General features: G+C 45.4%; 1 protein-coding gene across 2 annotated transcripts in view; it reads right to left on the bottom strand.

Moving 5' to 3' along the window:
* Positions 1-8,065: 8,065 nt before the first annotated feature.
* ALG14 (ALG14 UDP-N-acetylglucosaminyltransferase subunit) overlaps positions 8,066-27,790 on the bottom strand; it is a 69,828-nt gene continuing 50,103 nt past the window's right edge. For both annotated transcript variants that reach the window (XM_084756585.1, XM_084756584.1), the window contains one exon: positions 8,066-8,724. In XM_084756585.1, coding sequence (XP_084612711.1) covers positions 8,494-8,724 — 231 coding nt within the window. In that variant the 3' untranslated portion in view covers positions 8,066-8,493. The remainder of the gene's footprint in view (positions 8,725-27,790) is intronic.

Genomic DNA, 27,790 nt, shown 5'->3' with positions numbered 1-27,790 from the left:
TTTTCTATGCCGTTCTGGAGGGCCTCTCTCCCCATTTCTGGGGCCCCATGTGGCTGTAACCTCTTAGAATGTATAAGCTCGAACTATGGCTAGAATAAAACTGAAAAAAGGCCAAGCAACAGCAGGAGGGAGAGAAGAGTCTGGAATAGCAGGCTCTTGTCTCTTCGCAGAAAGAGGGGGGAAAGGCATGTCATTATTCAAGGACAAGGGAAGAAAAACAAGACGTCTATGGAAATACCATACACAGAGTTGGGGGATGGAAGACGGCACAGGAGGAGGGTTCGAGGAGGCGGGGGCGATGAACAGCGAGAAATCAAAAGTCCAAACCACCCCCTTATCCAGTTCCATCCTAGTAGGCACATTAAAAGAGGTTCAGTCCTCAAACTGATTTTCCCTGAATTATCCGGACCTAAAACCATGCAGAGCTCGTGAAAGCGCCTGTGCCACGGTCCACTGACAGCCGGAGCAAACAAGGGGGGCACAGAGAAGCCAGAGAAAGAGCCTAAAATGCCCTCCTTAAGCTCTTACTGAAACCCAAGTATTTTGGGGAGAAATGCAAATCGCCAGAGTGGGGAAGGAGAGAGAGTATGCAGATGACACAGCATTAGCCACGCCCCATCCTGTGCTGTGAGTAAGCACACGGAGAATGATACAGAAAGAGAATGCGTCATCATTTCTTTCATTTTCATACTATGTATGAACATTTCCACAATTAAAAGTTCTAAAAGCAGGCCAGGCAGTGGTGGCGCAAGCCTTTAATCCCAGCACTTGGGGGGTGGCGGCGGCGGCACATGTCTTTAAACTTGGGAGGCAGAGGCGGGAGGATCTCCGTGAGTTCGAAGCCAGCCTGGACTACAGAGAGAGCCCAGGACAGCCAAGGCTACATAGAGAAACCCTGTCTCAAAATAAAAATAAAAATAAAAATAAAAATAAAAAGTTCAAAAAGCAGGGAGAGATGGCTCTGCAGTTAAGAATACTTGCTGATTTTACAGAAGCCTCAGCTTCAATGCCCAGCACCCACATGGTGACTCACAACTGCCTGTAACTCCAGCTCTATCCAGGCCCTCTTTTGCATGTACCAACAATGTATGTGTGCCCATATATACCCATCTATATGTGTGCAAAACACTGTGTAAAATGTTATGTGTATAACTATAAAACATTCATATGCACACAATTTTAAAAATAAATCATCAAACAATTTTAAGTCTTAAAAGCAGGGCAGGCAAGGTGGGTAAAGTGTTTGTACAAGCAACAAAAATAAATAAATCTTTAAAAAAAGAACAAAAAAAAACCCCTTAGATATTGAAGTAGGAGGCTGAATATTAGTCATTTTTCTATTTCTGTGATAAACATCTCGACCAAAGCAAGAAGAAAGGGTTTATTTTGGGTGTCTGGTTCCAAGAGGGCTAAGTGTCTGTCACCATCACAGCAGGGATGCATGGCAGCTGAGTGCTCACATCTCAAACCTCAAAGCAGGAAACAGAGAGAGCGAACTGAAAATAGCATGGATCGTTTGTAACCTCAAAGCCCCACCCTCTGTGACATACTTCCTCCTAATCCTCCTCAAGCAGCACCAGCTGTGGACCAAATATTCAAATGCTTGAGACTTACAGGAGACATCCCATTCAAACCAAAACAGGTGATGATGACAATGACGACGACGATGATGATGATGGTGGTGGTGGTGGTGGTGGTGGTGATATTATATGAACTCCTGGGTCTGAGGACCTGGCCTGTCTGGGTATTCAAGTCCCCACTCTCCTGTTGTTAGTGATCGTCTGTTGGGGACAGTCCAAGCACTCTTTTTTCCCTAAACAGTTGCACCTGAGGTCGGGAACTGTCGTCTTCTCTAGGATTAGATCCCTGTTCAAGCATGGGCTTCAACTTGAAAACTTCCTCCATTTTATCCACCTTCACTTCCCAGGTGTTAGAATCATAGGCAAGGCCCACCAGGTCTGGCTTGAGAAGTTTAAAATAAAATTTTTTTTCCCCAAAACAAAATTATTTTTAAAAGGGGATGGGGGATGGGAGAAGCAGGTTAATGTAAGTTCAACAACTATAGGAACTGAACTCTGTCAGCGATTACCAGCATGAGCTTGAAGAAAGAGCCAGGGCTCCACATCAGCTGCCACCTTGAGTTCAGCCTTGTGAGGTTCCAAGGAGACAATCAACTAATCAAAATATTATACCAGTGAGCCTCTGTGTTGGTTTGAATGAGAATGCCCCCTTAAGCTCATATATTTGAATGCTTGGTCCCCATTGGTGGAACCGTTTGGGAAGGATTAAGAGGTGTGTCACTGAGAGTGGACTCTGAGGTCTTGAAAGACTAGAGCAAGTGTTCTTTCTCTGGCAGCTTCTTGTGGACCAAGATGTGAGCTCTTCGCTCTTTGTGCCACATGCCTTTGCTCTGCCGTCATGGACTCTAGCCTTCAGAAAGGGCAAGCCCAATTAAATGCTTTCTTTTATAATTTGCCTTAGTTATAGTGTTCTGTCACAGCCAATAGACCCGTAACTAAGACAGACACCAGATGTTTCTCAGACCTCTAATTTAGTGTCAGTTTTCTAGGTAGCAATAAATGAATTCAAGACTCAGCAGTTGACTAGAGGCTATTAGAGGAGAAGGTATTGGTGTGATGTCATTTTGGGTGGCAGTCCTCAAGCTGTTGTCTGAGACCCTTGGAGTTGTGACATCAGCAACCCGTGAGGTCAAAACTATCTTCACAGAAATCCTGCTACATTGTACCCTCTTCCCGGATTTTCCAGATGCCACAAGACATGATGACATCCTTGTGATTAATGGAATATATCCTTGCATGGTGAATACTGACAAATGAAACTCACACATAGAATCTCACTGGAGGTTTTTTTTGTTTTTTGTTTTTTGTTTTGTTTTTTTTTTTACAGTTCTAAAGGTGTAATGAGTGAAACCAAAAAGCTCCAAAATTCCTGGTCTGGAAAAAGTGTAATCAGAGCAGGCCTGAACCAAGTTTGGATGTATATGAATTTACATGTTTAATTAATTTCAGTATTTTGTTCAGAACTATGGTGTAAGTATTGCCAAGTGCAGACCGAGGAGACCAAATTAGAATGTTATGTCATCTCTGAAGCAAAACGAACACTAGGAATGATGCCGTTCATCTGATCCTTCCATGGGTGTTTTTGAGCATATGGCCCAGCTGCGCTCTATAGGTAGAAAACTCTGTGGGAACATTATTTGCAGATGGCTGCGTCACAGAGTTCTCTGGAGAAGCAACCCACACTGGGCTCTAGGAGACAAGGAAGACTGTGAAGGTGAAATTTAAGCTTGAGCCAGGAGTGGTGGTGCAGGCATGCCTTTGATCTCAGCTGATCTCCACTGAAGGTGGAGGCAGGCAGATCTCTGAGTAGTTCAAGGTCAGCATGGTCTACAAAGCAAGTCCAGGGCAGCCAGGGGTGGGGGGAGGAGGAGGAAAGAAATGTAAGCTTGAAAGAGAAGGACAATGTGGAGGCTATTGTTGGTGTCAACTTGACTGTATCTGGAATGAACTACAGTTCAGAAGTGGAGGGCACACCTGTGATCCAGATCTTGAGATGGGAAGGCACAGGCTTTTGATTCAGATCTTGAGGTGGAAAGACACAACTTCTTTCCTTCTGCTTGGGATTCCAGCATGTACAGAAGAGCAGCTGGGACACTCAGCCTTGTGGGACTGAGAAATTACTAGATTCTTGGACTTTCCATTCACAGCCACCGTTGTCTTAGTTGGACTGCAGCCAGCAAGTAATCCCAGTACTCTCTCTCTCTCTCTCTCTCTCTCTCTCTCTCTCTCTCTCTCTCTCTCTCTCTCTCTCTCTCTCCTTCCCCCTCTCAAAAATACTTTGGGAACAAAATTGTTCTATTTTTAATCCCAATTTTAGTTTTAATCCCAGGTTGGGAGTAACAGGGTGCTTCACAGCAGGTGACAACGATTTGCTCTAGCAGGGCTGTGGGTTTGCCAGCTGCAGATAGTTTCTTTGAGCATGTGACATTTGAAATTGTGGGGATTTTTCAGAGGATACATAAATGCTAAGGCCCTGACAGGTGGCAGCTACTGCTCCTCCTCCTCCTCCTGCTGCTGCTGCTGTTGCAGTTTGTTGTTCGGCTTGCCAAGTGGTCGTGTGCAGAGACAAGAGAACAAAATTGAGTATCTTGATCAAACTTAACCCGTGGAACTGGGCACCCCTAATCAGTAGAGAATAGTCTAACAATACAACGTCCTCTCTCCCCTCTATACTTCTTTGTGTCTTACCTAGTGTTGAGGGGTTGAAAGCATGGAAAAGGGCAGAAGAAAGTAAGGAACCCACAAAGTAGCTACAAAATGCTAGCCTCACTGGCCTAGAGGAATGGGAGAGCTTCAAGATCAGAGACAAACCCTGTCTCAAAAGAAAAAGGTGGAGAACTGACTGAAGAAAAAACCCATGTCTGGTATCTATCCACCTATTTGCATGGGAATTCCCCCCCACCCCCTTCCTTTAGGTGCCAGGGCTTTATAGAAAAGAAATGTACTGACTCAACCTAAGACACAGTACATGAAGTAAGGGGACAGCCTTCCCAGTTTTAACTTACCATGTCACTCCAGAAGGTAAAGTAATATGTTTAAGTTGTTTTGTAAAAGGAAGCTTGGTCCTCTGTAGCAAGGCCCTCTGGCTGTTCAATTTAAAGTGCTACAATGCCCTTGTTGTTGACATGGACCACAGTGCCCTCCGTTCCAGGCCTGAGCTTCCTGCCATGACTTCTGGGCATCCTTTTGGAAGCAGACCTTCTGACCTGGAAGGCTGCTGAGACCTTTTGGGAGAAGTGAATGGCAGATAAAAATCTCCAGGGAAGTAGGTGTGGGCAGGATGTGCGCTTTCCCTGCCTCTCATCTGAAGGCTGGTTTGGTTCATTTGGCATAAATGGTGTCTTAGACCAGAAAGGTTCATTCTGGAGTGTTCCAAGAGCAACACAAAAGAACAAGCTACCTATTGATCTTCATTTCAAGTTGAAACTGGAACATTCTTCCTCAACAGCACAGAAAGGCACAGCAAGGGAACTGTGCCCCTTACTACAACCTCAGAGCAGCCACCCTTGCCAGTAACATACAGCAGGGCATGCACTTGTTTACAAAATAATCTAGAATAAGCAGGGAGACACCATAACAAGCGTCTTACCTTGGCTCTGAGTGTGTACAGCCGACTGAACGTGGGCAAGTATTTCTTAGGTTTTAGTGACACATCACACAGCCTCTCCTAAGCATTTGGGCCATACATATATTTCTGTGAGGTAGGAATACCTGTGGGCTGAGGGACACTGCTGTACGGTACTGATGAATAGGACTGAATGCAGCTACTTTACCCAAGGCCACTTAGGAACAAAGTCCCCAGAGAGAAGGATTCTAATATGAATCAAATGTATGCACTGCTGCCACCGAAGAATGCTAATTTTGCTCTAGCCAAGTAGAAGCTTGTTTCATCTCTGACCCGAGTTAAGCTACAGTTATCTGCTACCTGTTGTGAAGGGCCAAGAGGCCAGTGAAAAAGCTAGTGCTGAACATTCAAGGACTAAACTCAAAGTAAGTAAGCCATTGGTCAGCTGCCCCAAGGCCACCAAGGGTAGACAGTTAAGCTCACTCACTAGAGTGTCTCTAGTGCCAAGCAAAGAAAAGATATTGTGGCAGATGTGCCTCTACTACTCAGTTCAGGAAAGGAGTGTTCTAAAAGAATAGGGAAGCACACTGTAGCCTCAGCATTGCATTTTTTCAGTACTGGGGACTGAATTTAGGAACTTACCTATGCCAGGGAAGCACTCCTAGGAAGAAGATATATCTTCTTTATTTTTTAAAGAATTTTCTTTCCTTCCTTCCTTTTCTTTCTTTCCCTCTTCCATTCCCCCCCACCCCCATTTTTTTCCCAAGATAGGGTTTCTCTGTGTAGTCTTGGCTGTCCTGGAACTCACTCTGCAGACCAGGCTGGCATCCAGCAGCCTGTCTCTGCATCCCAAGTGCTGGGATTAAAGGTGTGCACCACCATGCCCGGCTAAAAACAGAATTTTCTAAGTTATCCTGGTAAGTCTTGACTTTACTCTATAGTCCAGACAGACCTGGAACTTGTCTTCCTCCTGCCTCAGTATCCTGAATAGCTTCAGTTACAGGCTTTCACTAACAGGCTTGGTCAGCCTTACATCACCACTTTCACATCATCCTGTATGGTCTGGCCCCTTTTTAATACAACCCCCATTATCTTTATTAATCAGTTTCCATTTCTTTTGGTGGGGGGTACCATTTATGTATGTAGATTGCCAGTGGCACATGGTGTATGCATGGAGGTCAAGGGACAACTCACAAGAACTAATCTCTCCTTACCATATGGGTCCTGGGGAACTGAACTTAGGTTGTAGGCTCAGAGGCAGGTACCTTTACCTGCTCAGCCATCCTGCTGGCCCATTCCTCATTTCTTTACTAGATTTATATCACACTCATGCAACAGAATATTTAAAATAAAAACCATAAATTCAAGTACCCCATGTGAATGCCTTTGCATTTTGGTGGCTTTGCTAAGGGAGTAGCACTTACAAGCAGGAGACAAGCATTCCTGGCCACTGAGAAATTCCTCTGTCACAGACATGGTTTTGTTAGAGACAGAGTCTCAAGCAACACCAGCTACATAGTTTTTGGGTCGAAAGTGTGAGTTACTGCTTAAAATCAGTAAGATGCTTGAGGGTGAGGCCGAGAGGCCATGTGCTCATCCAACATGGCGGGAGATGCTCAGTTTAAGTTCTAGCACCAGAAAATGGCAACAGCAGCAGTAACAATGATGATGATGATGATGATGATGATGATGATGATGATGATAATAATAATAATAATAATAATAATAATAATAATAATAAGGAAAGAAGTCAAAAGATTGAAAGCAGAGCATGAGGACCCTCCCTAGTACAGTATAAGCCACATATTCATGAAACAGGTCCTACTCTCAAGGAGGCCTACCTAGGCTTGGATCTGGCTTTGTCATTTCCTAATCATGTGACCCTGGACAAGTCATCTATAAAACAGGGACAGTAAGAATCTCTACCTCAGAGTCCTTCCAGGTTGGATTAGGTGCTATCTGAAAAGTGCTTAATATACTTGGCATACAGCAAGCATTACATAAACAGTGATGAATACACCCCTCTACCAGACAGGCATAAGCATCTCAAAAAGCCAGAGGCAATGACAGCCACTGGAAATACACTTAATTATTTATTAATATTTGAGAATTTAGATTCCTAACCGATAGAATCATGCTTTTATTTATAAGACACTGGTCACCTTTTAATATATTTCAACCACACAGGTTTAAAATACAGTCTGGATACAGGCCAACGACACATAAATCAACACAGAAGACAGGCACTTGTTTACGGTCAGAGATCTGGAAGTCTGCGCAGTATAAACTGCCATGAAGGCAGTTTAACAAACTGCCCCCCTTTATGCTGAGAGAAGTCACTGGGGACATCATTGCTTCCACAGAAGGATTAGAGTCTGACATGTCTGAACAAAACCAAAGGGACGCCTTGTCCTTTATCGTCCCCTCTTTCCTTACTTCCCTGCTCCCAGCTCCTTATGTAGTTCAGGCTGGCCCCAAACCTGCTAGGTAGCCAAGGATACCCATAAACTCCTGACCCCCCTCCCTCTACTCCCTGAGTGTGGGAACACACACTAGAATGACGAGACTTGGCCCAAACCCGGCTTATCCCGGTCTTTCCTTTTTATAATACAGAACGCTTGTTTTATTTAAAGCTGTAAGACAGGAAATGTTGCTAAACATACATACTCTATATTTAGGTTGAGAAAAACAAAACAAAAAAACCCAAAAGAAACAAAACCCCAGGGGCTGGAGAGATGGCTCCGAGTTTAAGAGCACTGTCTGTTCTTCCAAAGGTTTTGAGTTCAATTCCCAGCAACTACATGGTGGCTTACAACCATCTGTAATGAGATCTGGGGCCCTCTCCTGGCCTGCAGGCATACACACTGACAGAAGTAATAAAAAAATAAAAGAAAAGAAAAGAAACAAAACCCCACAGATGTAAGAGTTTTGAACAGTGTTATATACTTTTATTTAAAAAAATATTCCAGTGTACAGACAGCTATTTGATGGACACTATGTGCTAATATTTGTCTGTCTTCATTGAGTTATTTGCACATTTTAAATTCTTTTTCTTTTTCTTTTTCTTTATCTTTTCTTTTTTTTTTTTGAGACAGGGTTTCTCTGTGTAGCCTTGGCTGTCCTGGACTCACTTTGTAGACCAGGCTGGCCTTGAACTCATAGAGATCTGCCTGCCTCTGCCTCCCGAGTACTGGGATTACAGGCATGTGCTACCACACCTGGCCCCGTTTTAAATTCCTTATCATTGATAATTCATTGATTGCGCTTTTGAAAAACTTTACAATTAACGACGGCATGGTAACTGTTGCTGGCAATTGTAAACTTCCTAAGACTTGGGGTTGCCACTTGTCAAACAACTCGGCCCAGGTACACAGACTTGGGGTACTTCTCCTTGAGAGCTGGCCATTGGACAATGAAGTAGTCGGAGAGGTGCAGCAGGATCTTCCCAGACAGGGACAAAGTTTCCACTCGGCAGATGCTCTCAACGTAGACAATGATCACCTTCTTTATTCCAAGTATCCCAAGGATCAGGGCAGACACACAGATGGGGACACACGTTCCTGGGCCATTACACAGCACCTTAAAAAAAAAAAGCCAAGTCAAAATACAGAGCAGTGTCTTCAGTGGATCATTCAGAATTTAAAAACACTCTAATCTTAGAGATTTATTAATCCAGTTAAGCCTTTCCTGTTAAAAACACAGATGTGACAGTGTACTGAAGGCAATGTACTCAGAAGTCATGTGGAGCTTTGATGCCTTGGCTCTCTTACTTTCCAGCTGTGTGACTTGGGGCAAATAACTTAACTCTCCCCCCCCCCCCCCCCCCGCCCCCGTATGTGGTATGCACTCATATGTGTTCCTGTAGGGGTTAGAGGCCAGAGGTTGACACTGTTCTCTTCACTTTATTTGTTTGTTTTGTTTCTTGAGACAGGGTTTCCCTGTGTAGCCTTAGCTATTCTAGACTTGCTTTGTAGACCAGGCTGGCCTTGAACTCACACTGATCTGCCTGCCTCTGCCTCCCCAGCGCCGGGATTAAAGGCATGCGCCACCACGCCGGGCTTCTTCACTTTATTTTTTCAGACAGGGACTCTCAGGAATCCAGGGCTCACTATTTTGGTTAGGGGGCCGGCCCTGGAGTTCTGTATCTGTTTTGCTCCACCCACTAATGCAGGATTGCAGACCCCTGTGGCTCTTATGTAGGCGCTGGAGATCCAAACTCAGATGATCACGCTCTATAGCAGGCACTATCTGCTAAGTTGTCTCTCCAGCACTGCTGATCACTTAACTTCCAACCTCCAACACAGTGGGTAGTGATGACTCAGTGCTCATTGGATGGAGTCTGGAAGAGTATTTCACTCTTCTCTGAGCCTTGTGAACCTTCCGTGTCCCGCAATACAGAGAAAACAGACAACAAAACAAAACAAATCGAAACTAAGACCCATTCAGTTTTCTTTCTTCTACTTACGTGTTTTTTCTGTCTTTATTTATTTTGGCTTTTCGAGACAGTGTTTCTCTGTGTGCTAGTCCTGCCCACTGATGTCCTGGACTCACTTTGTAGATCAGGCTGGCCTCGAGCTCACAGAGATCTGCCTGCCTCTGCCTCCCAAGTGCTCGGATTACAGGCATGTGCTACCGTGCCTGGCAGATTTATTTAATTTGTAATTGTGTGTATTCATTTGTCTGTACATTTTTGTATAGACATGAGTTCGAGGTCAGCCTGGTCAACAAAGTGAGTCCAGGACAGCCAGGGCTGTTACACAGAGAAATTGTGTCTTGAAAAACAAACAAACAAACAAACAAACAAACAGGCATGCACCACCACATCCAGGCCCAGCTACTTATATATTCTTAATGTAGAAGAAAATGCTTCCGATGTGTGTAGTATCTCTTGGGCTCTAACCCTACAAACAGGACACTCAGAAGAAGGCTGCAACACAAATGAAGATATTTGTTTGTTTGTTTTTGTTTGGTTTTTACTCAACAGAACTGAATCTGTGCCTGTAACACAGAAGAGCTTTAGTACTTCTAGAATTCTGCTAATATTTACAGAAAGCCACCAATTTTGAACAAATTGGTTGACTAATCTAACAAGAGAAATAACACTTCCAATCACAGAACAACTGCAAAGAATTTACATTGGTCTTTGAAGAAATGAGCAGGATCTCACTTCATAAACTTGTTAGTAAGATAATTTATTACTATTTGAGAGGAAAATGTTTTGTACAATATCTTTCTCATACACTCATATTGACTGAATTAGTAAAATCCAATAAATCATTTTACTCCACAACTACAAAGCAGGAGGCTTATAGTTGTCTACACATGCCTATTAGCATCATGCACAATGTCACGTGATCCTTCCAACACCAAATCCACAAAGCATCAGATCACTCTTCTAGTGTCCTTGCACAACAGGGACTCTCACACAGAGGAACAGCATGCCTCCGGGCAAACATGGCAAAGGCTGAAAGAGTCTGATAAAAGTCATGGTGCCCAGCTCCATCCTTCCTGCAATATGAGCACTTAGACACCATTCCCAGGTAGGACCAATCATTTTAGTAGCTTTCTGGAGTGCTCTTCCTATAACTTGAATGGCTCCTTCTTTCACGGAGAGCTTTTCAGTGGCTAAGCAGAGCCAGAGTGCAGCTTACATCTCCATTAGATTAACAGTCTCTCAAAGCAGCACAGCGCAAACGACATGGGCCTGAGGGGGTGGGAGAGGTGCACAGGCTGCAGATGGACCATAAGGCTGGGCGTGGTGGCGCACACCTGTAATCCCAGCACTTGGGAGGTAGAGGCAAGCGGCTCGATGTGAGTTCGAGGTCAGCCTGGTCTACAAAGTGAGTCCAGGACAGCCAAGGCTATATAGAGAAACTCTGTCTTGAAAAACCAAACCAAACAAACAAAAAAACAAACAACAAGCCCAAAAAATTCACCATGGCCGAACATTTTAATTTATATATACATAATTTTAATACATATGGAATGCTTTAATCATTACAGTGATCATCTGAGAGGAGTTTATCCTTTTTTTGTAGATGAGGAGACAATCTGCTTGATCACTGGGTTAGGAGGTAGAGAGGTTATATGACTTCAGGCTACATTTTTTCTTCAGTTATTTTCCTAACTTAAAAATGGGGAAGCTGAGGTAAGTGATCTGTTGGCCCTATAACTCCAGTTTGCCTCTACTGTTGTTTGATACCTAGAAACTCACTCTGATTTCTTTCTTGGCTTTAGAGTGCCCTGCCCCCAGTTGTGGGGCCAGCCCTGTGCATCACAGGGTGGTCAGCTGGATTCTTGGCCTCTGTCCATAAGATTCCTGTAGTTGAGACAACCAAGAAGGACCTCAAGTACTGCCACATCTGTCCTGGTAACAACTACTGTATTGAAGCACTTCTAATCCTTGGATTATTTTCCTCAATCTTCTTCAAAACAGCATAACAGCATAAAACAAAACTAAAGTTATAGCTTGCTGGAACTTGAGTAACACAAAACACCATATATATATATATATATATATATATATATATATATATATATATATTTTTTTTTTTTTTTAAAGGCATACATAGATGGGCGTGGTGGCACACACCTTTAATCCCAGCACTTGGGAGGCAGAGGCAGTTGGATTTCTGTGAGTCTGAGGCCAGCCTGGTCTACACAGTGAGTCCAGGACAGCCAGGGCTACACAGAGAAACCCTGTCTCGAAAAACCAAACCAAATCAAACCAAACCCATACATATCCACTGTACTCACTTCAATATCTGTCTGACTGTTTATACAAGCAACGTATACATGCACATGGGTGGATAATGGTGAGAGACACCCAAACATCCCACCACAGATGGGATGAGAGGCTGGTGAAAGGGAGAGTCAAAGGGATTTTGTTTGTTTCTTGCTGTTCTATATCTTCATCCTCTGAGGATCCTTACTGTAAAAGGGACAGGCACAGCAAAAACTACAAAGTCATAAATCAACAGGCCAGTGGGAAGCAAGATACAGCCCCAGGATAAAGTTACTGACACATCGAGTGCAAGGTCTTGGCTTTGACCTCTAACCCTGGGGTAAGAAAGGTAAAGGGGAGGGGGAGGGGGAAGACACACAAATCTCAAGGAAAACCTCTTTTAATTAAGCACAGATTTTAATTATAGCGGAAGCCTCAAATGTTTTAAAATACGGACTATAATTTTATTATATTAAGAAGCATACCAGAGACACTTACTCCAAGCGTTGGGAGCAGAAAAAAAAAAAAAAAGCCCAGCAAGAAGCTTTGTGTGGAACAACTTTAATGTAATGACTGAAAATACAAATCCTCAATGCATGCCGTATCACTGCTCTGGCCATCTCTTGGCTTACTTCCAGGGCAATCTACAGCCTGCATAGGAACAAAGTTGCCTACAAGGAAAAGAGGAGGCAGGGGCAAGGCGGTACGGAAAGAGAGTGACTCTTCTCTGCTCCCCTCTAGTGGACCCTCCACTTGTAACTTGACTGCACACACCTAACCATAAATTTACACTTCTGTGGCTGGCTAAGATAATGGCTGCCACCCACGGGTTTTTCTTTTCCTTTCACACACTATATTTTGATCTGAGTCCCACCATGCCTGGCTGGAGCACTGCTTTCTGTAGTGTTCTGGAAGGCAGATGGGTGTGAACTTAGGCCTCTTGATATGTGGCTTGCTGTCATGCGGAAAATTTGAGAATAGAGCCACTGCAAAGGCAAGCGGAGCTGAGAGATGAAAACAGGCCAGGCTCCTTTTGAAGACGAGGTTTAAGGTCCATGAATCTGGGGCTGGAGAGATGGCTCAGTGGTTAAGATCACTGGCTGCTCTTCCAGGCGTCCAGAGTTCAATTCCCAGCAACCACATGGTGGCTCACAACCATCTGTCATGCAAGTGTACATGGAGGCAGGGCACACATACACACAAAACACATAAAAATAAATATAAAAAAATGCATGAATCCAGCTGTGCGTGAAGGAACCCAGATCTTTCCCTAGACTCGCCAGGTATGTGAAAAGACATATTTTATCTTTGCTTAAGCAAGTTTCAATCAAAATTTCTGTCGCTGGCAGTAAAAATCATTCTAACTGGCATAATCCTATATTTTGTCTGACTTTCTAACTAGCCTCTGACTATTGGCGGTGCTAACCAGTAGGTGTTCCATGTATACCTGTTGGATGAATTACCGTGTCAATAAATACACTATGAAAGCAGGAAGTCCTAGAGATGTAGTGAAAGCAATGCATGCCATAGGTCTAGGAAACAAGAAGAGGCCAGCCCACTATATACACAGTCACGAGGGAAGATGCACTGGCCAAGGACCAAGAACAACCATAACAGGCTTGGTCTGTACATTTGAGTCACACAGTCATGTCCCACTGGCAGAAACATAACACCTGCATGTATGAAAAGACATGCTTAGCTTCATTCGTTTGAACCTAAGTCCCAGCCTATCCAGGAATCCCCTCTCAAGTCTGAACCTGGAATTTTGGGGTGCTGTGTCAGAGATGTGCAGTTTTGGCTGATCCAGAAGGCATGTGAAGGCCAGACTGGAAGACTCCAAAGGCTTCATTCTCAGGACATGAGACAGAAAAGCAGAGCCTGGGAAGGTGGCCCAAAAGTCACTTTCTTGTTTAAAAAATAATTAACTTTATTTTATGTGCATTGGTGTATAGTGGATATAACATGTTTTTGTTTTGATCCCATGTGTGGGATGGGGAACAGACTTGTGAGAGAACAGGTGATGTTTATAAAGCAGAAGATGAACCACTGCATGCAAGGGCTTGTTTTTTTGTTTTTTGTTTTCCCCAAGACAGGGTTTCTCTGTGTAGCCTTAGCTATGCTGGACTTGCTTTGTAGACCAGGCTGGCCTTGAACCCACAGTGATCCACCTGCGTCTGCGAGTGCTGGGATTAAAGACCTACACCACCACGCCTGGCCTTAGGGGGCTTGGTTTTTGCAATCTTAGCACAGCCTCTGAGAGGACACACACACACACACACACACACACACACACACACACACACGTCTGTATACACACATGTATATATGTATATATACGTATGTATGTATGTGTGTGTATGTATGTATGTATGTATGTATGTATGTATGTATGTATGTATGCCCCAAACAGGAGGCGGGACTTTTGGGGTCTTGGTATTGCTTGGTTGTTCAACGCTCTACTTCGAGACACTCCTAGAGAGACAGCTCCATAGAAAACTTCAGGGATCTGGGTTCCAGCAGCAACTTTTGTTGAATTGCTGATCTGTTGAAATCCTGCTGACTACACCAGGGAAATTGCTCCCAGGAAATGAGTACAAAAAGGTCTACTTCTCCTGTTCCCATTAACCTCTTTTCTCTCCTATCTAGGGTAGTTGGGTTAGAAGGGAGGTATAAGTATTAAAGTAGGTTTGGAAAATGTTAAAGCCTACTTTGGTATTTTGCCTGCATGTATGTATGTGGGTGTCAGATCCCTTGGACCTGGGGTTACAGACAGTTATGAGCTGCCATGTGGGTACTGGGAATCGAACCCGAGTCCTTAGGAAGAATAGTCAGTGCTCTTAACCACTGTACTATCTCTTCAGCTCCTTAAAAGTCACTTTCTGAAGTCTTTTGCTGGTGGAGGAGGAGGATAGAGAGATGTAAAGACCTGTGGGGACACAGTTGCAGGGAAGGCTTTGTTGTGTTCCTAGAGGCAAGGATAGAACCAGAGGACTAAAGCCCTCTGTCAAAACTGAGCTTTCACAGACAGGAGGCTATTGGAACTCACTCTGTTAAATTCTGTTCCACTCTGCAGAAACCTGGGCAGGGAGGTGAGAGCAGGTGCACTCATGTGGGTTCTGAAATCAGGAGACTAGGAAGAAGCTTATCTACAGCTTAATAGGAAGTAATGTCGGTTGGTCACTGTGTTAAGAAAGGCTGCAGAGGCCAGATGTGGTGCATGCCTTTAATCTCAGCTCTCGGGAGGGAGAGGCAGGCATAGCATCTCTGTGTGAGTTCAAGGCCAGCCTTGTCTACATAGAAAGTTGCAGGACAGCCAGGGCCACATAGTAAGGTCCTGTTTCAAATTAATAAACAAATAAAGTTGTATCTTGTTTCTAAAATCTGATTCCGGTAGTAGGACAACTACCCTTTCCTAGGTCCCTTTTGTAGTTGCTAAATGGGCCACTCATTTGGCCAGCTGTCTGCCTCCACCCAACCAGGATCCAGTGGTATAATGGAGCAGGGCTGGAGGAGAATCTGTTCTACTGGCAAAGGTACCACTGGCAGAGGCCAGCATCCATCGTCAGTGGTACCAGCCACAGCATCTCCTGTCTAGCAGCAGTGGCAGCAAGTATCCCTCAGCAAGCAGCCCTGTGGCCATGTATTTGTGGCATGGCTCTACCTGCTCAGCTCCTGCTTTCATCGCTCTGTTTCCTGTGGCCACTTCATTAAATTCCTGACAGTTCTAGAGTGCTCAGTAGCATTTACACAGTCAATGAGAATGTATGGTGGTGTGCTAAGGGGAATGCTAACTGGTCTGAAAGGAACAAGGGCTATGACAGTAGCAGTGCAGAGTCAAAGTGCTAAAACACACTGTAATGGTTGCGGTTACCACGGGCAGTGCTGAAGTCCTGGCCCATTGCATGGGAAGTGAGAAATACCAATGCGATGTCACTGTTAAAAGAGATGTGGCGGGCTGGGTGTGGTGGCTTACGCCTTTAATCCCAGCACTTGGGAGGCAGAGTCAGGCTGATTTCTGTAAGTTTGAGGCCAGCCTGGTCTACAAAGTGAGTCCAGAATAGTCAAGGCTACAAAGAGAAACCCTGTCTCGAAAAATCAAACCAAACCAAACAAAACAAAACAAAAAAAGAAAGAAAGAAAGAAAAAAGAAAAAGATGTGGCAAGTTTCCAAGTGTCTAAAGTATACAGAAAAAATAAGCAAAAAGCCTTATACAGGAGACAAGGAGGGTAAATTCAGTCTCACAGATATACCAGAAAACTGAGACCAATGCATCTGAGATAGTCAGGGAGGAAAAAATACCGCTGTATGGCGGATGGCCTGGACAACAGAAAGGCCCAGAAGGCTGGGGTGAAGCCTGGGGGAGGGTAGTGCTGAGCATCAGCCGTGTAGACAGCAGGCAGGAAGGGGTGTGCAGCACCATCAGCCGTGCGGACAGCAGGCAGGAAGGGGTGTGCAGCACCATCAGCCGTACAGACAGCAGACAGGAAGGGGTGTGCAGCACCATCAGCCGTGCAGACAGCAGGCAGGAAGGGGTGTGCAGCACCATCAGCCGTGCGGACAGCAGGCAGGAAGGGGTGTGCAGCACCATCGGCCGTGCGGACAGCAGGCAGGAAGGGGTGTGCAGCACCATCGGCCGTGCGGACAGCAGGCAGGAAGGGGTGTGCAGCACCATCGGCCGTGCGGACAGCAGGCAGGAAGGGGTGTGCAGCACCATCGGCCGTGCGGACAGCAGACAGGAAGGGGTGTGCAGCACCATCGGCTGTGTGGACAGCAGGCAGGAAGGGGTGTGCAGCACCATCGGCTGTGTGGACAGCAGGCAGGAAGGGGTGTGCAGCACCATCGGCTGTGTGGACAGCAGGCAGGAAGGGGTGTGCAGCACCATCGGCTGTGTGGACAGCAGGCAGGAAGGGGTGTGCAGCAGCTGGGTGACGCATGTACTTGGCTCATGTTATGGTACATGGTATTTTATCTCTTTTACATTTAGTCATCTGAATGGTAACAGTTAGACAGAAATACCTAAATATCAGACCAATGTGAAATAACCAAATAAATCCTAGACACTTGAGTCGGTTTGTAAACTGCAAGGTCTCTCCCAGGTCTGCTGTTAACAGACTGCCTGTCATCGCTGTGTGCACTAAACTCCACTGTCCGTGAGCAACTCACCTGACCACATGTTTCTGCGCTCGATGTCTGCTGCTTCATTGCAGCCCATCCAACTATGGTACTCTTACTTTTGCTTTGTAATTCATAGTGGTTTATTTCTACCATACCGACTTTAAACAAGGGAACTGGGAGCTGGAAAGATGGCTCAGAGGTTAGGAGCACTGTCTGTTCTTCCAAAGTCCTGAGTTCAGTTCCCAGCGACCACATGGTGGCTCACAACCATGCACACAGGGATCTGATGCTCTCTTCTGGCCTGCATGTGTACATGCAGATAGAGCATTCATATACATAAAGTAAATAAATAAATCTTTAAAAAATAAAAATGGAATAGAACAGACTAAAGAGAAAGAAACCTGTGGTTTTAAGCTAAAGCCAACCGAGTATTCTAAGTGTGTTGCCTCTTGCTCACTTTTCTATTTCTCTTTATCCAGACATAACATCCACGTCCTTTTAACACATGTCAGAAGAGAAGCAAGCCACAGACTTATCTAAGCTGCTGTACCAATGTCTTAAAGGTACTGGCTCCTCTGTTGATTACTTGCACATTCTCACTGGCAACTCAAAAGTAGTGTTCACAATTTAGCCGGGTTACTGGAAAGAGCAGGAAACTTCAGGCTTGTGAGATCCTGTCCAGTTGTTAAGTTCCAAAACTGATAACCCATCACTGATTATTCCTGCTCAGACAGAATTCCCTCCCTGCTCACCGTCACTCAGTTCACTAAGGGGATGACTGAGAGCCATAGCAAAGGAGGAAATCCTCTAATTTCTGGCAACATGGAAGGACCTGGAGGAGGTTACGTGAAATGAAATAAACCAGGTAGAGAAAGACAAACACTGCATATTCTCCATCATGCGTAGAAGCTAAGGACGTCGGTAACATGGAAGTAGAGTAGAACTGAGGTCACGAAAAACTAGTGGGAGGGGCAGGCACAAAGCGGATAATGTGTAACAAATCAGATTTATGGGGGGTGGGGAGGTAGCTCTGATGTAAAACACCGGAAAAGAATAACTACAGGTGACAACAGTTACATATGTCAAATAACTGCAGGAAAATATGATGTATCATTTTCCCACACATGGAAATTATAACACTTGGCCATTATACATTGTATATCAAGTTATAATTTTATACTATGTAAATGAGTAAAAACACCATATATCTAATCGTTTCAAGAAGACGTTAACTAATATGGTGCTTACAGGCTAGGGCTTGGCAACCACGCTGACCTGGATTGGCTGCTGAACGGCAATGTGACCTGGGACAACATCTTTATCTACTGTAAGCCTCAACTTCCCTGCTTACAGATTCTTTCATTTAAGAGATAGTTTATTAAACAACGGCCACAGGGCAGGATCTGCTGCACCTATCAGTGAACCAAGTACTGTTCTCACAGAAATGCCCCTGGAGAGATCATGAGCATGATGGTGATGTCCACCAGGCCTCAGGCTACACTGTTTGGACATGTCATATTTGTTGAAGGCTATTTCTCCATCTGTAAGTACAAAGTAGGCAAAGGAGCTGAGAGCTTGTCGGTGCCCACACTAAGTAAGTTTTTAATTTCCTGCAATTGCTAAGCCAAGAACAAGAATTAAATAAAGCTCAGAACAAACACACAAAGCCAGCCCCAGCACCGGCAGGTGAGGAGCACAGCTTCTGGACCTCTTGACTGCTGCTGCTATCAGTTAAGGAAACAGTCTTGTTGTTTTCCTGTTCTCTGCACAACTGGACCAAAGGGACGACTTCCTGCCTTCTTGGTCTTTTCGGTTTTCATTGTATTTTCAGCCCACTGAAACATTTTCAACAAGTTCTTTAAAGCTCTGGATCCAGTGTTTGCCCTTATGTATTAGGTAGGACTTTCTGGTACAGAGCTAGCCAGAGCTGGAGGTGGCCATATAGAGCACCCATTCTTTGCTAGGCAGAACCTAATATAATTGTGCATCTTGCATGATAACAGTAGTTCCTTTTTACCTGCGGGATATGACCTAGCCTTAGCAAATGCTTCATGCCATGAGTGTACTAAACCCTATAGAGACTATGTTTTTCTATACATACCCATGACAATTTATAAACAAGGCATACTATGAGATTAACAATAACTAATAATAAAACAGAGTAGCTATAAAACACACTGCAGATGTTAGCAACCTCAGCATATGATTTTTTTATTTCTTTAAATCAAGAACTTTTATACCATTTCTCTTCAGGAAGTACTTTATGGCTTTTCTGTGGCATATTCAAATTGCCACCATTACTTTAGCTTCGAGGTCAACTTGACTAAAATAAGGGTTACTCAGACATAAGCACAGTGATCCTGTACCTGTCAATCTGACAATAAAGACGCTTCTAAGTGACTCACGGAATTATTATCATAGAGTGGGTATGCACGCTGGATAAGGGAAAGAGCCAAGTGCGGGGAGGGACAAAGGAGAACAGGCCAGACTTTCTCATGCCACTTAAGACTGTGAGCCGTTTAAATCTTATATATGCTGTAGTTTTAGAATTTTCCATTTAATATTTTCACACTGCCTCCTACCATGAGTAACTGAAATTGCAAAAAGCATAGCCTTGGATGGAGGGACTACTCAACCTCACTTAAATCTTACAATGCTCTGGGGGCAGGGGGCGTGGCATTTTCATGTTTTATACAGAGAGTTGAAGGGACAGAGGAATTCATGGACATGAGCAAAATCTCACAGCTTGTTGGTGAGTGAGGCAAGACTAATGCCCAAGACAAAAAGGAGAGGTCCAGGTTTGTCTCCCTCTTACGCTGGCCCACCTAAGGCCTGTCAACCAAATCCCACGTTAGCTAGAAGTAGGATGGAGGGAAGGCAGTGCCAGGGCAGAATATTAACCAGAGTTCATCAGGTGAAAACCCAGTACTTGGTAGGCAGAGGCAGGTAGATTTCTGTGAGTTTGAGGCCAGCCTGGTCTACAAAGTTAGTTCAAGGCAGCTAAGGATACACAGAGAAACCCTGTCTTGAAAAACCAAATTAAATAAATGAATAAAATGAATAAATAAATAAATAAAATAAAATAAAATAAAATAAAATAAAATGTAGAGTCTCTCTAAACCAGCATCCCTAAATCTAATTTAAAATGTGGAACCTCTGTCTATTGGAATCCCTGAGTCTAGGGCTGGCCAGTTCTCAGATGATCTGGTGTACATCAACACTTGGAAATTTACAAGAAGGTCTGCGCATGCTAAAGAGAAAACAGCAAGAGAAGGGAAGGTGGTGAATTAGTCACCTTCCTATTGTTGTGATAAGACACCAAGACCAGGCCACTTACAAAAGAGAGGGGTCATCCAGAGGGTGGAGTACGGCATGGCAGGCAACCGTGGCAGCAGGGGCAGATATGGTAGAAACAGCTGAGAGCTTACATCCCGAACCACAAATGGGAAGTGGGGAGGAGCTAACTTAAATGGCTTGCGTCTGTAAGGTCTCAAAAGCTGCCCTGAAGGACACACTTCCTCCTGCAAAGCCACACCTCCTCAGCTTCCCCAAAAGTGCTACCAATGGGGACCCGAGCATTCATTCGAATGCCCGAGACCATGAGAGTGCCCATCATTCAAACCACCACAGGTGGGGCAATCAGTCTCTCTCTCTGGAGGTTCCACATCGAGACAGCTCAGCCAGAAGCCCTTCCCAGTGTTGGCTAGGTTCAGCTGCCTCTCACAAAGCAAGCATTCTTGGAGGAGGCAGTTATCCCAAGGCCTACGAGCTTGCTCCATAATTACCCAAAATGTGTTGTCAAAGGTGATGGCTTTCAGAGAACACGGACAGATAGGATGCAAAATGGTATTAAAAAGATGCTGTAGCCCATTCTGCTCAAGTTCACCGCAGTTCCTGGTGGCCTGTCCCATCCCTTCTAAGAGCATGTGCGGGGCGGGGGCGGTTTGCTGCTCATGCTCTGCATCACAGTCTTGTATTTGGGGATGCGATGGCTAGGCTGGCAGGGTCTCACTGAGGCAGGGTGCTCAGTCTGTCAGCAGAACAGAGAGAGGCCCTGTCAGAGCAGACTCTAAGGACATGGTCGGCAGGTTTAAGTGAGTCCCACAAGTAGTTGGGAAAGAACTTGTCTCACCAAAAGCCAAGGTTTCTTTAAAAAAGAGACTCCCAGCCACTGTGAGAATTCTACACCTCCAGAGTTTCTAATTCAAATACGGAGTTGCCTGTTTCTTGAAACACGTTTTGGTTTGGTGAGTATCTGAGGTGTTGATATGCTAGGGAAAAAAGAGGTGGGAACACTTTGGAGTCAACTGGCTGGCTCCAAAGTGCCTGGCTTGGTCATGTCCCACCTGTGTCACATGAGGCAGTTACGTCATCTCTCTCTGCCTGCTTCCTCACATCTAAGATGTTGAGTCCAGCTCTACAGGGCCTTTTTTTTTTTAAAGGGAATTAGTCTTCCCTCCTCCCTTCAGGCCAGCCGAGGGCACTGCTGGGCCACAATCCAGGAGTCTTCTGCTGGGCAGTGGTTTCTCAGGGTTTCATTAGGTAGCTTGTAAGGAAAAAAGGAAGTAGAGATTAAAAAAACAAAGCAAAACCGTATTTTTGTGTGGTTCAGCCAAGAGGGACAACAATGCACACCCTGCTGGTGCCCTGGTAGGTTTCTCAGGGTAAGACTTAGAAGTCTGCTATGAGATTTAGACAGCCCATTAGGGTGTAAATAAGATGAAATGATCTTAACCGGGATTAAATCACACTTTCTGAGTGTGACAGAGCGTTTCCCGGGAGAGTAAGTGCCATGCAGCCTTCAAATCCACTTGCTCATTGTTCATGACACCACCCTCCACCACTATCCAACCCCGCTCAGCCTTCCCTGGCAGTCCACCATGGTGTCTGGAAACAGAAAGGGGCTCCCTATTGGTGCAGGAAGCCAGGGCAGTGGGAAGGCATGAAGGAGACCAGAAGCAAGGCACTCACATGTGCAACAGCCACAACTTTAAACTGAATGTCAACGACAGCCAGGGTGTTAAAATCCACGGTGTGACTCTAACTACAGGCAGTGCATCTTTCGGTTGTCTCACTTCTAGGTCTTTGTTGTGGAATTCGGGCGGGAGTGGAGGGTCAGCCTGGCCGAGTGCTCACAATCTGTATGCTGTATATATAGCCCATCGCTGTAGCACTGGGCTGCCTGGGTTTGTAGCTTGTCTCTGCTACCTAAGCATCAAACTCTGGGCTAAGTTAAGTTTCTTTCTATGGCCCAGCTTTCTCATTTACAAGATGGAGGTAAGAACGGCTAACTGGGAGGGTTGTCTGGCGACTACATGAACTAGAATGTGTCTAGTATCATAGTGGTACCGGGCAGATTTCTTGGTAGTAGGGCCTGGGACGGCGAGTCAGCCTTCAGGGAACCCAACCTAGAGTTGTGGAATATACTCAGTCCCCAGCACATACTTCTCTGCACAAAACAGGTCACTGAAGTTTCCAGGGGACCCGCAGAGAGACTGCTCACTCACTCTGGAGGTGCTGGCCAGTTTAACATCGCAAGACCTCGGCAAGAGCAAAGGCTTTGCTCAGTGAGCACCTTCACACATGTGAACAGAAAGCTTCTACGACAAGCCATTGGTTAAACAGTCCCTGCCCCGTTCCTGACACTCTTGAAAATCTACGAAATGGGGCAAGGAGATGGTAAAGGCGCTGCCTCCCAAGCTTGAGGACCTGCCGTAACCACGAGCTGCACCAGTGCACACCTGTCACTCAGCACTGGGAATGGTGTGGGGCGGGGCAGAGGGGGGGGGAGGAAAGGGGGGGGAGGGGGCGGGGCCGAGAAGAGAGGATCACTGGACGCCCACAGGCCAGGCCTATGTGGCCCACAATGGGCAGTCTAATACGGCAGTCTAATACGGAAACCCTTTACAGCACGAGATAGGAAGGACTTAAGGGGAATGGACGATACTGGTTGTTTAAGCACGTAGACCGTAAAGCGCAAAGAGGAACGGCACTGACCGTTCTGAAGCCACAGAAGGCGACTGGCTCCTTTCTCCACCCTGCAAGAAACAGCACCCAATATCCTTTCCTTGCTCCCTGCCTTTAGGCTGCTCTTTCAAAATCTGAAACTTCTAATAACATCCTATAAAAATAAACCACAAGACAACCGGCCCAGAGACTGAATTCTCTTCATCCTAGGCAACTTCTAAAGCAAAAGAAGGCAGCTAAAACAAAACAAACAAAACACACATTAGTTCACAAAATATAATAAAAAATGTCTGGCTTAGCATCCCATGAGGTATGAAGTATGTGGTTTTGTTAGTTTTTTTTTTTTTTTTTTTTTTTTTTTTAGTGAAATGAGATTTCATGCACTTTATTTGGATATTTAGATATGCAGGAAACAGGAGGGTTTGCTATATGTTGGTGTTCTTCAAAGCATGTGGTTGTCCCAAGTGTCCCCCGACACGGACTTGCTTTAATTATGTCCCCCTCTTTTGCAAATGTGTGTGGGGTACATGGACAGCTTCATCCTGCCGGGGAGGCTGTCTTCTGGCCAGACCCCTCTCCTCAGATGAATGGTCCCTCCTGGGTTGGATCCTCTATGATGAAGCCTGCAAAAACACGGCCTCTGGCAGCCAAGTCATTTGAAATCGTATCTTTGTTTTTGCTTTTCTTTTCTTCTCTTTTCTTTTCCCTTTTTGTTTTTTTGAGACAGGGTTTCTCTGTGTAGCCTTGACTGTCCTGGACTCACTTTGTAGACCAGGCTGGCCTCGAACTCACAGAGATCTGTCTGCCTCTGTCTCCCAGAGTGCTGGGATTAAAGATGTGCACCACCATGCCCGGCTTGAAATCATATCTTAATAGTTGTTCTACCTAAATCTGTCTTTCCCTTTCCCCTTCATACCCAAAGCCTCCTGTTTCTACTGGGAAAGCCTGTACATTCTGGCCCTGCCTCCTGCGGCCTGTCCCACCTCTCACCAGGCTCTAACGGGGCTTCGATCAGCTGCCCATCTCTCCCTCCTGTTTCATCTTTCATTTCTCTCATGTCATCATTTATGTTCAGTGGCTTCTGGCCTTTCCTAGAACTCATTATGTACCCTGCTACTTGGAGTGATTGCAGTTTCAAGGCTCACCTGTGCCCTGCTGCTCTGAATGACGGCAGTTTCAAGGGTCACCTGGATTATTTTCTTTTAGTGGAGCAACCACACAAGTATTACTCTAGGTAATGTGAGAAATAGTGAGATCCGTGCTCCTGTAATGAAGCCGGCCTATGGCCATGCATATAGATGGTGACCTGCTCACTATGCAGGTGTAACTAGTTTCATAGTTCTAAAGTATGCCTAATTGTTCCCAGTGCCTTCTTCACTGGGAACCACTTCAGTGTTTCTTGTATGAATTCTATTTCTGGGCTTCTTTGTCCAGATTAATGAGTTCTGAAACACGTAGATTGGATTAGTATCGATTTAGCCAGAATGAGTTAATTCAAGCTGTCTGTGCTTACTGGAAATCAAAACCTTTAGTACTAGGACTCCCAGATTAAAGAAACAAAGCAAAAGGAGAAGGAGAGAAGTGACCAAAGGGGTTCAGAAAGAGAGGCTAAAGAGATATACTACGCCTAGTGAATGGCAACTCTACTCACACCGTTCTGATCACAGGCTGCCTCTCTCACACTCTTATCAATAGTGGCTGACTCTGATTGTTGGGGGACGGTGCCTGAATTTTCCAGGTGACGGGGCAGACAAGCAATACTTCCATAGTTTACTATGGTAACCACGTCAAGTATATAGTTCCTGTTTCACTAGAGCAAAACGACTCCCAGATCTTAGGAGGAGATAGTATTAACATCGCCACTTCTGAGTCTTCCCACTCTGCTACCCACACTGGGGTGGAGTGGGGTGGGGGAGGAGCCTCCCTGATCAGGGAGTTTAGAACAGACTGCGGCTGCTTAGCTTTGCTAGCCCACAAGAGTGTTTCCTTCCTTCCTTCCTTCCTTCCTTCCTTCCTTCCCTCCCTCCTTTGGTTTTTTGAGACAGGGTCTCTCTGTGTAGCTCTGGCTGTCTGGACTCCCTCTGTAGACCAGGCTGGCCTGGAACCCCCAGAGATCTGCCTGCCTCTGCCTCCCGAGTGCTGGGATCAAAGGCATGGGGCACCTCATTGAGCTCCCTCTCTCTCTCTCTCTCTTTTTTTTTTTTTTAAATTGCGCTTGTCTTTAATACACATCCATTCTCTACCCTTGACCTGGGAGTTGAGCAGAGAACAGACGCAGCTCTGCAATGTAACTTAAGTAGTGAGCCTGCGGCAGTCAGCTGTACATAAGCTGTACCCTCCCGTCTGACTGTCTGGGTCAACTGATACAGCTAATAATCTGATTTCTGCATCTTATTCCTGTAATTCTTTTTTTTCCCTAGTGCTGGTGCTCAAGGCCAGAGCCTTGTGTATGTCAGGCAAGCTACCACTGGTGTCCCTACTCTTGTATCTTATTTATCAACTCATTGTGAATACAGGAGGGGAAGTAGACGGCTAACAGCCTCCTTGAGAGCTAAACACAAAACACAAATATACACATTCACTAAGTATTTGTCAGATGGATGAATGAACTTGCCCAAGGTCACGTGGTTAATAAGTAACAGAATAGGGACTTCAATCCATGTGTGATGGAAAAGTTCCTGATTTTCTAAAATTCCACTTCAGTGGTTCTTGTATGAATTCTATTTCTGGGCTTCAAATGGGCTGCCAGGAAATTGGAAACACTGGCTGGCCCAGGCATTAACTACCCTAAAATCACATGCGTGCCTAAGACCTTTGCTGATGATCTACACCCATGACGGTGGTGAAGGATGAACGCCACACGTCTGTTTGCCATTGGCCACATCACACCAGTACTGACTGACCTCTCTAGGGACATGAGGTACCAGAAGCTGTGAACAAGTAGTTAAGTGGCCTGGCAGCAGCATACGACAGAGCATGAAGATGGAAGAGCAAAAAGGGCGAGGGAGGCAAAGGACCCGAGCACTAGGAGAGGAGGCCAAGGCCCAGGAGGGACTAGGGTTGGGGTCTGGGGAGGAGGCAACAGATGGAAGAACAAACATAAAAGTCCTAGGAGACAAAAGGCGAAAGAGGGAACACACACACACACACACACACACACACACACACACACACACATACACACACACACACACACACACACATACACACACACACACATACACATACACACACACACATACACACACACACACATCACATACACACCACATACACACACACACACATACACACACACACACACACATACACATACACACACACACACAAACACACACACACACACACACACACACACACACACACACACACACGGGCAGACAGAGAGATAATTTGAAGAGGAACCAGATAAAAGAATAGTAGTCAACTGCTTGCAAGGAAAATAGCCACAAGATGATTGCCTAGTTCTGGTTTTTTGTTTGTTTGTTTTTGTTTTTCAACACAGGGTCTCTCTGTGTAGCCTTGGCTGTCCTGGACTCACTTTGTAGATCAGGCTGTCCTCGAATTCACAGAGATCCGTCTGCCTTTGCCTCTGGCTGGGATTAAAGGCGTCTGCCACCACGTCCAGCTATGATTGCCTATTTCATGTCAAGGTGATGACAGATGACCTTTCTCCTCAACCCTAAAAAAGTGTCAGATGTAGTTTGTAGTCCCAGCATTCAGGAGGCTGAGCAGTGAGATTGTTAAGTTCTAGGCTAGCTGTGGGCTACCTAGGGGGATTCTGTCTCAAAAAGCAAAGCAAAGCAAAATTAAAACAAATACACAAAAATGAAGCATTCTAGGTGGGCTGGATGCTAACATACTAGTTGAAAACAGGGGAGGCAACAGACAAGATTCCTTTGACAGGCAAAGGGGACGACGTCTGAGCGTTGAAGGTACCTCCTCCACTAGCAGCCCCCACCTGGCCTGCACAGAAGGGCCTGCCTGCCTGGCAACCATCTGTAAACTCAGCAGGACCCGTACTCACTGAGCTAATGCAGTTGCTTTGAAAGAGTATCTGGTAGAACTCAGGATTGTGTATTCACAAATATCATATAAAAACAGGGTTGTCTTTGCCTTGCAAGCCGTTTTTCTGCCCCGTTTAAAGGCCCGTCTCAGCTGCCTGCCCCCCTTATCCACCCACCCCCCCCCACCACCAAATGGTGCACAAAGACTTCTCTGACAAAGTGCACCCACCGCAGATGAAAGCGCTTAAGTGTGAGTGAAAGCAACAATGTTGGGAGTGACATTTACTAGCCGAAAACAGTGAAACCAGAGCGCTGCAGTTCACGGAGATTAAATGTCAGGGTTTCAGTGTTTAGCTGAGCATTAACTATGGAAGCTCTAAACGGAGGATTCCGTTTTCTACTGTAAACAGCACTTCAGAAATCTAAAAGAAAGACTTTAAAAGCAGGGAAGTAACTGATCCAGGCTGGATGGGGATGTATAGATTTTGTTTTGTTTTTAGGTTTTTTGAGACAGAGTTTCTCTATGTATCGTTGGCTGTCCTGGACTCGCTTTGTAGACCAGGCTGGCCTTGAACTCACGGCGATCCACCTGCCTCAGCCTCCCGAGTGCTGGGATTAAAGGCATGCGCCACTACGCCGGGGGGGGGGGGGATGTATAGACTGCTGGTGAACCGCACACAAGTTATGCGGTGGTGCTGTCCTCGGTCCTTTACCATCACAACTGAGGAGGTGGCTTTCCCACCCTTCACGTGTAGCAAGGTGTCAGTCAAAACCCAAACTACAGAAACTTCAAGGAAAGAATTTTTCCACACTGGGCATGGGCTTTAAAGG

This window comes from Acomys minous (assembly GCF_964271855.1).
Source record: "Acomys minous genome assembly, chromosome: 14".
In the NCBI taxonomy this organism is placed as follows: Eukaryota; Metazoa; Chordata; class Mammalia; order Rodentia; family Muridae; genus Acomys; species Acomys minous.
The sequence above is the reverse complement of the archived record's forward strand: the minus strand, read 5'-3'. Positions and strand labels throughout refer to the sequence as shown.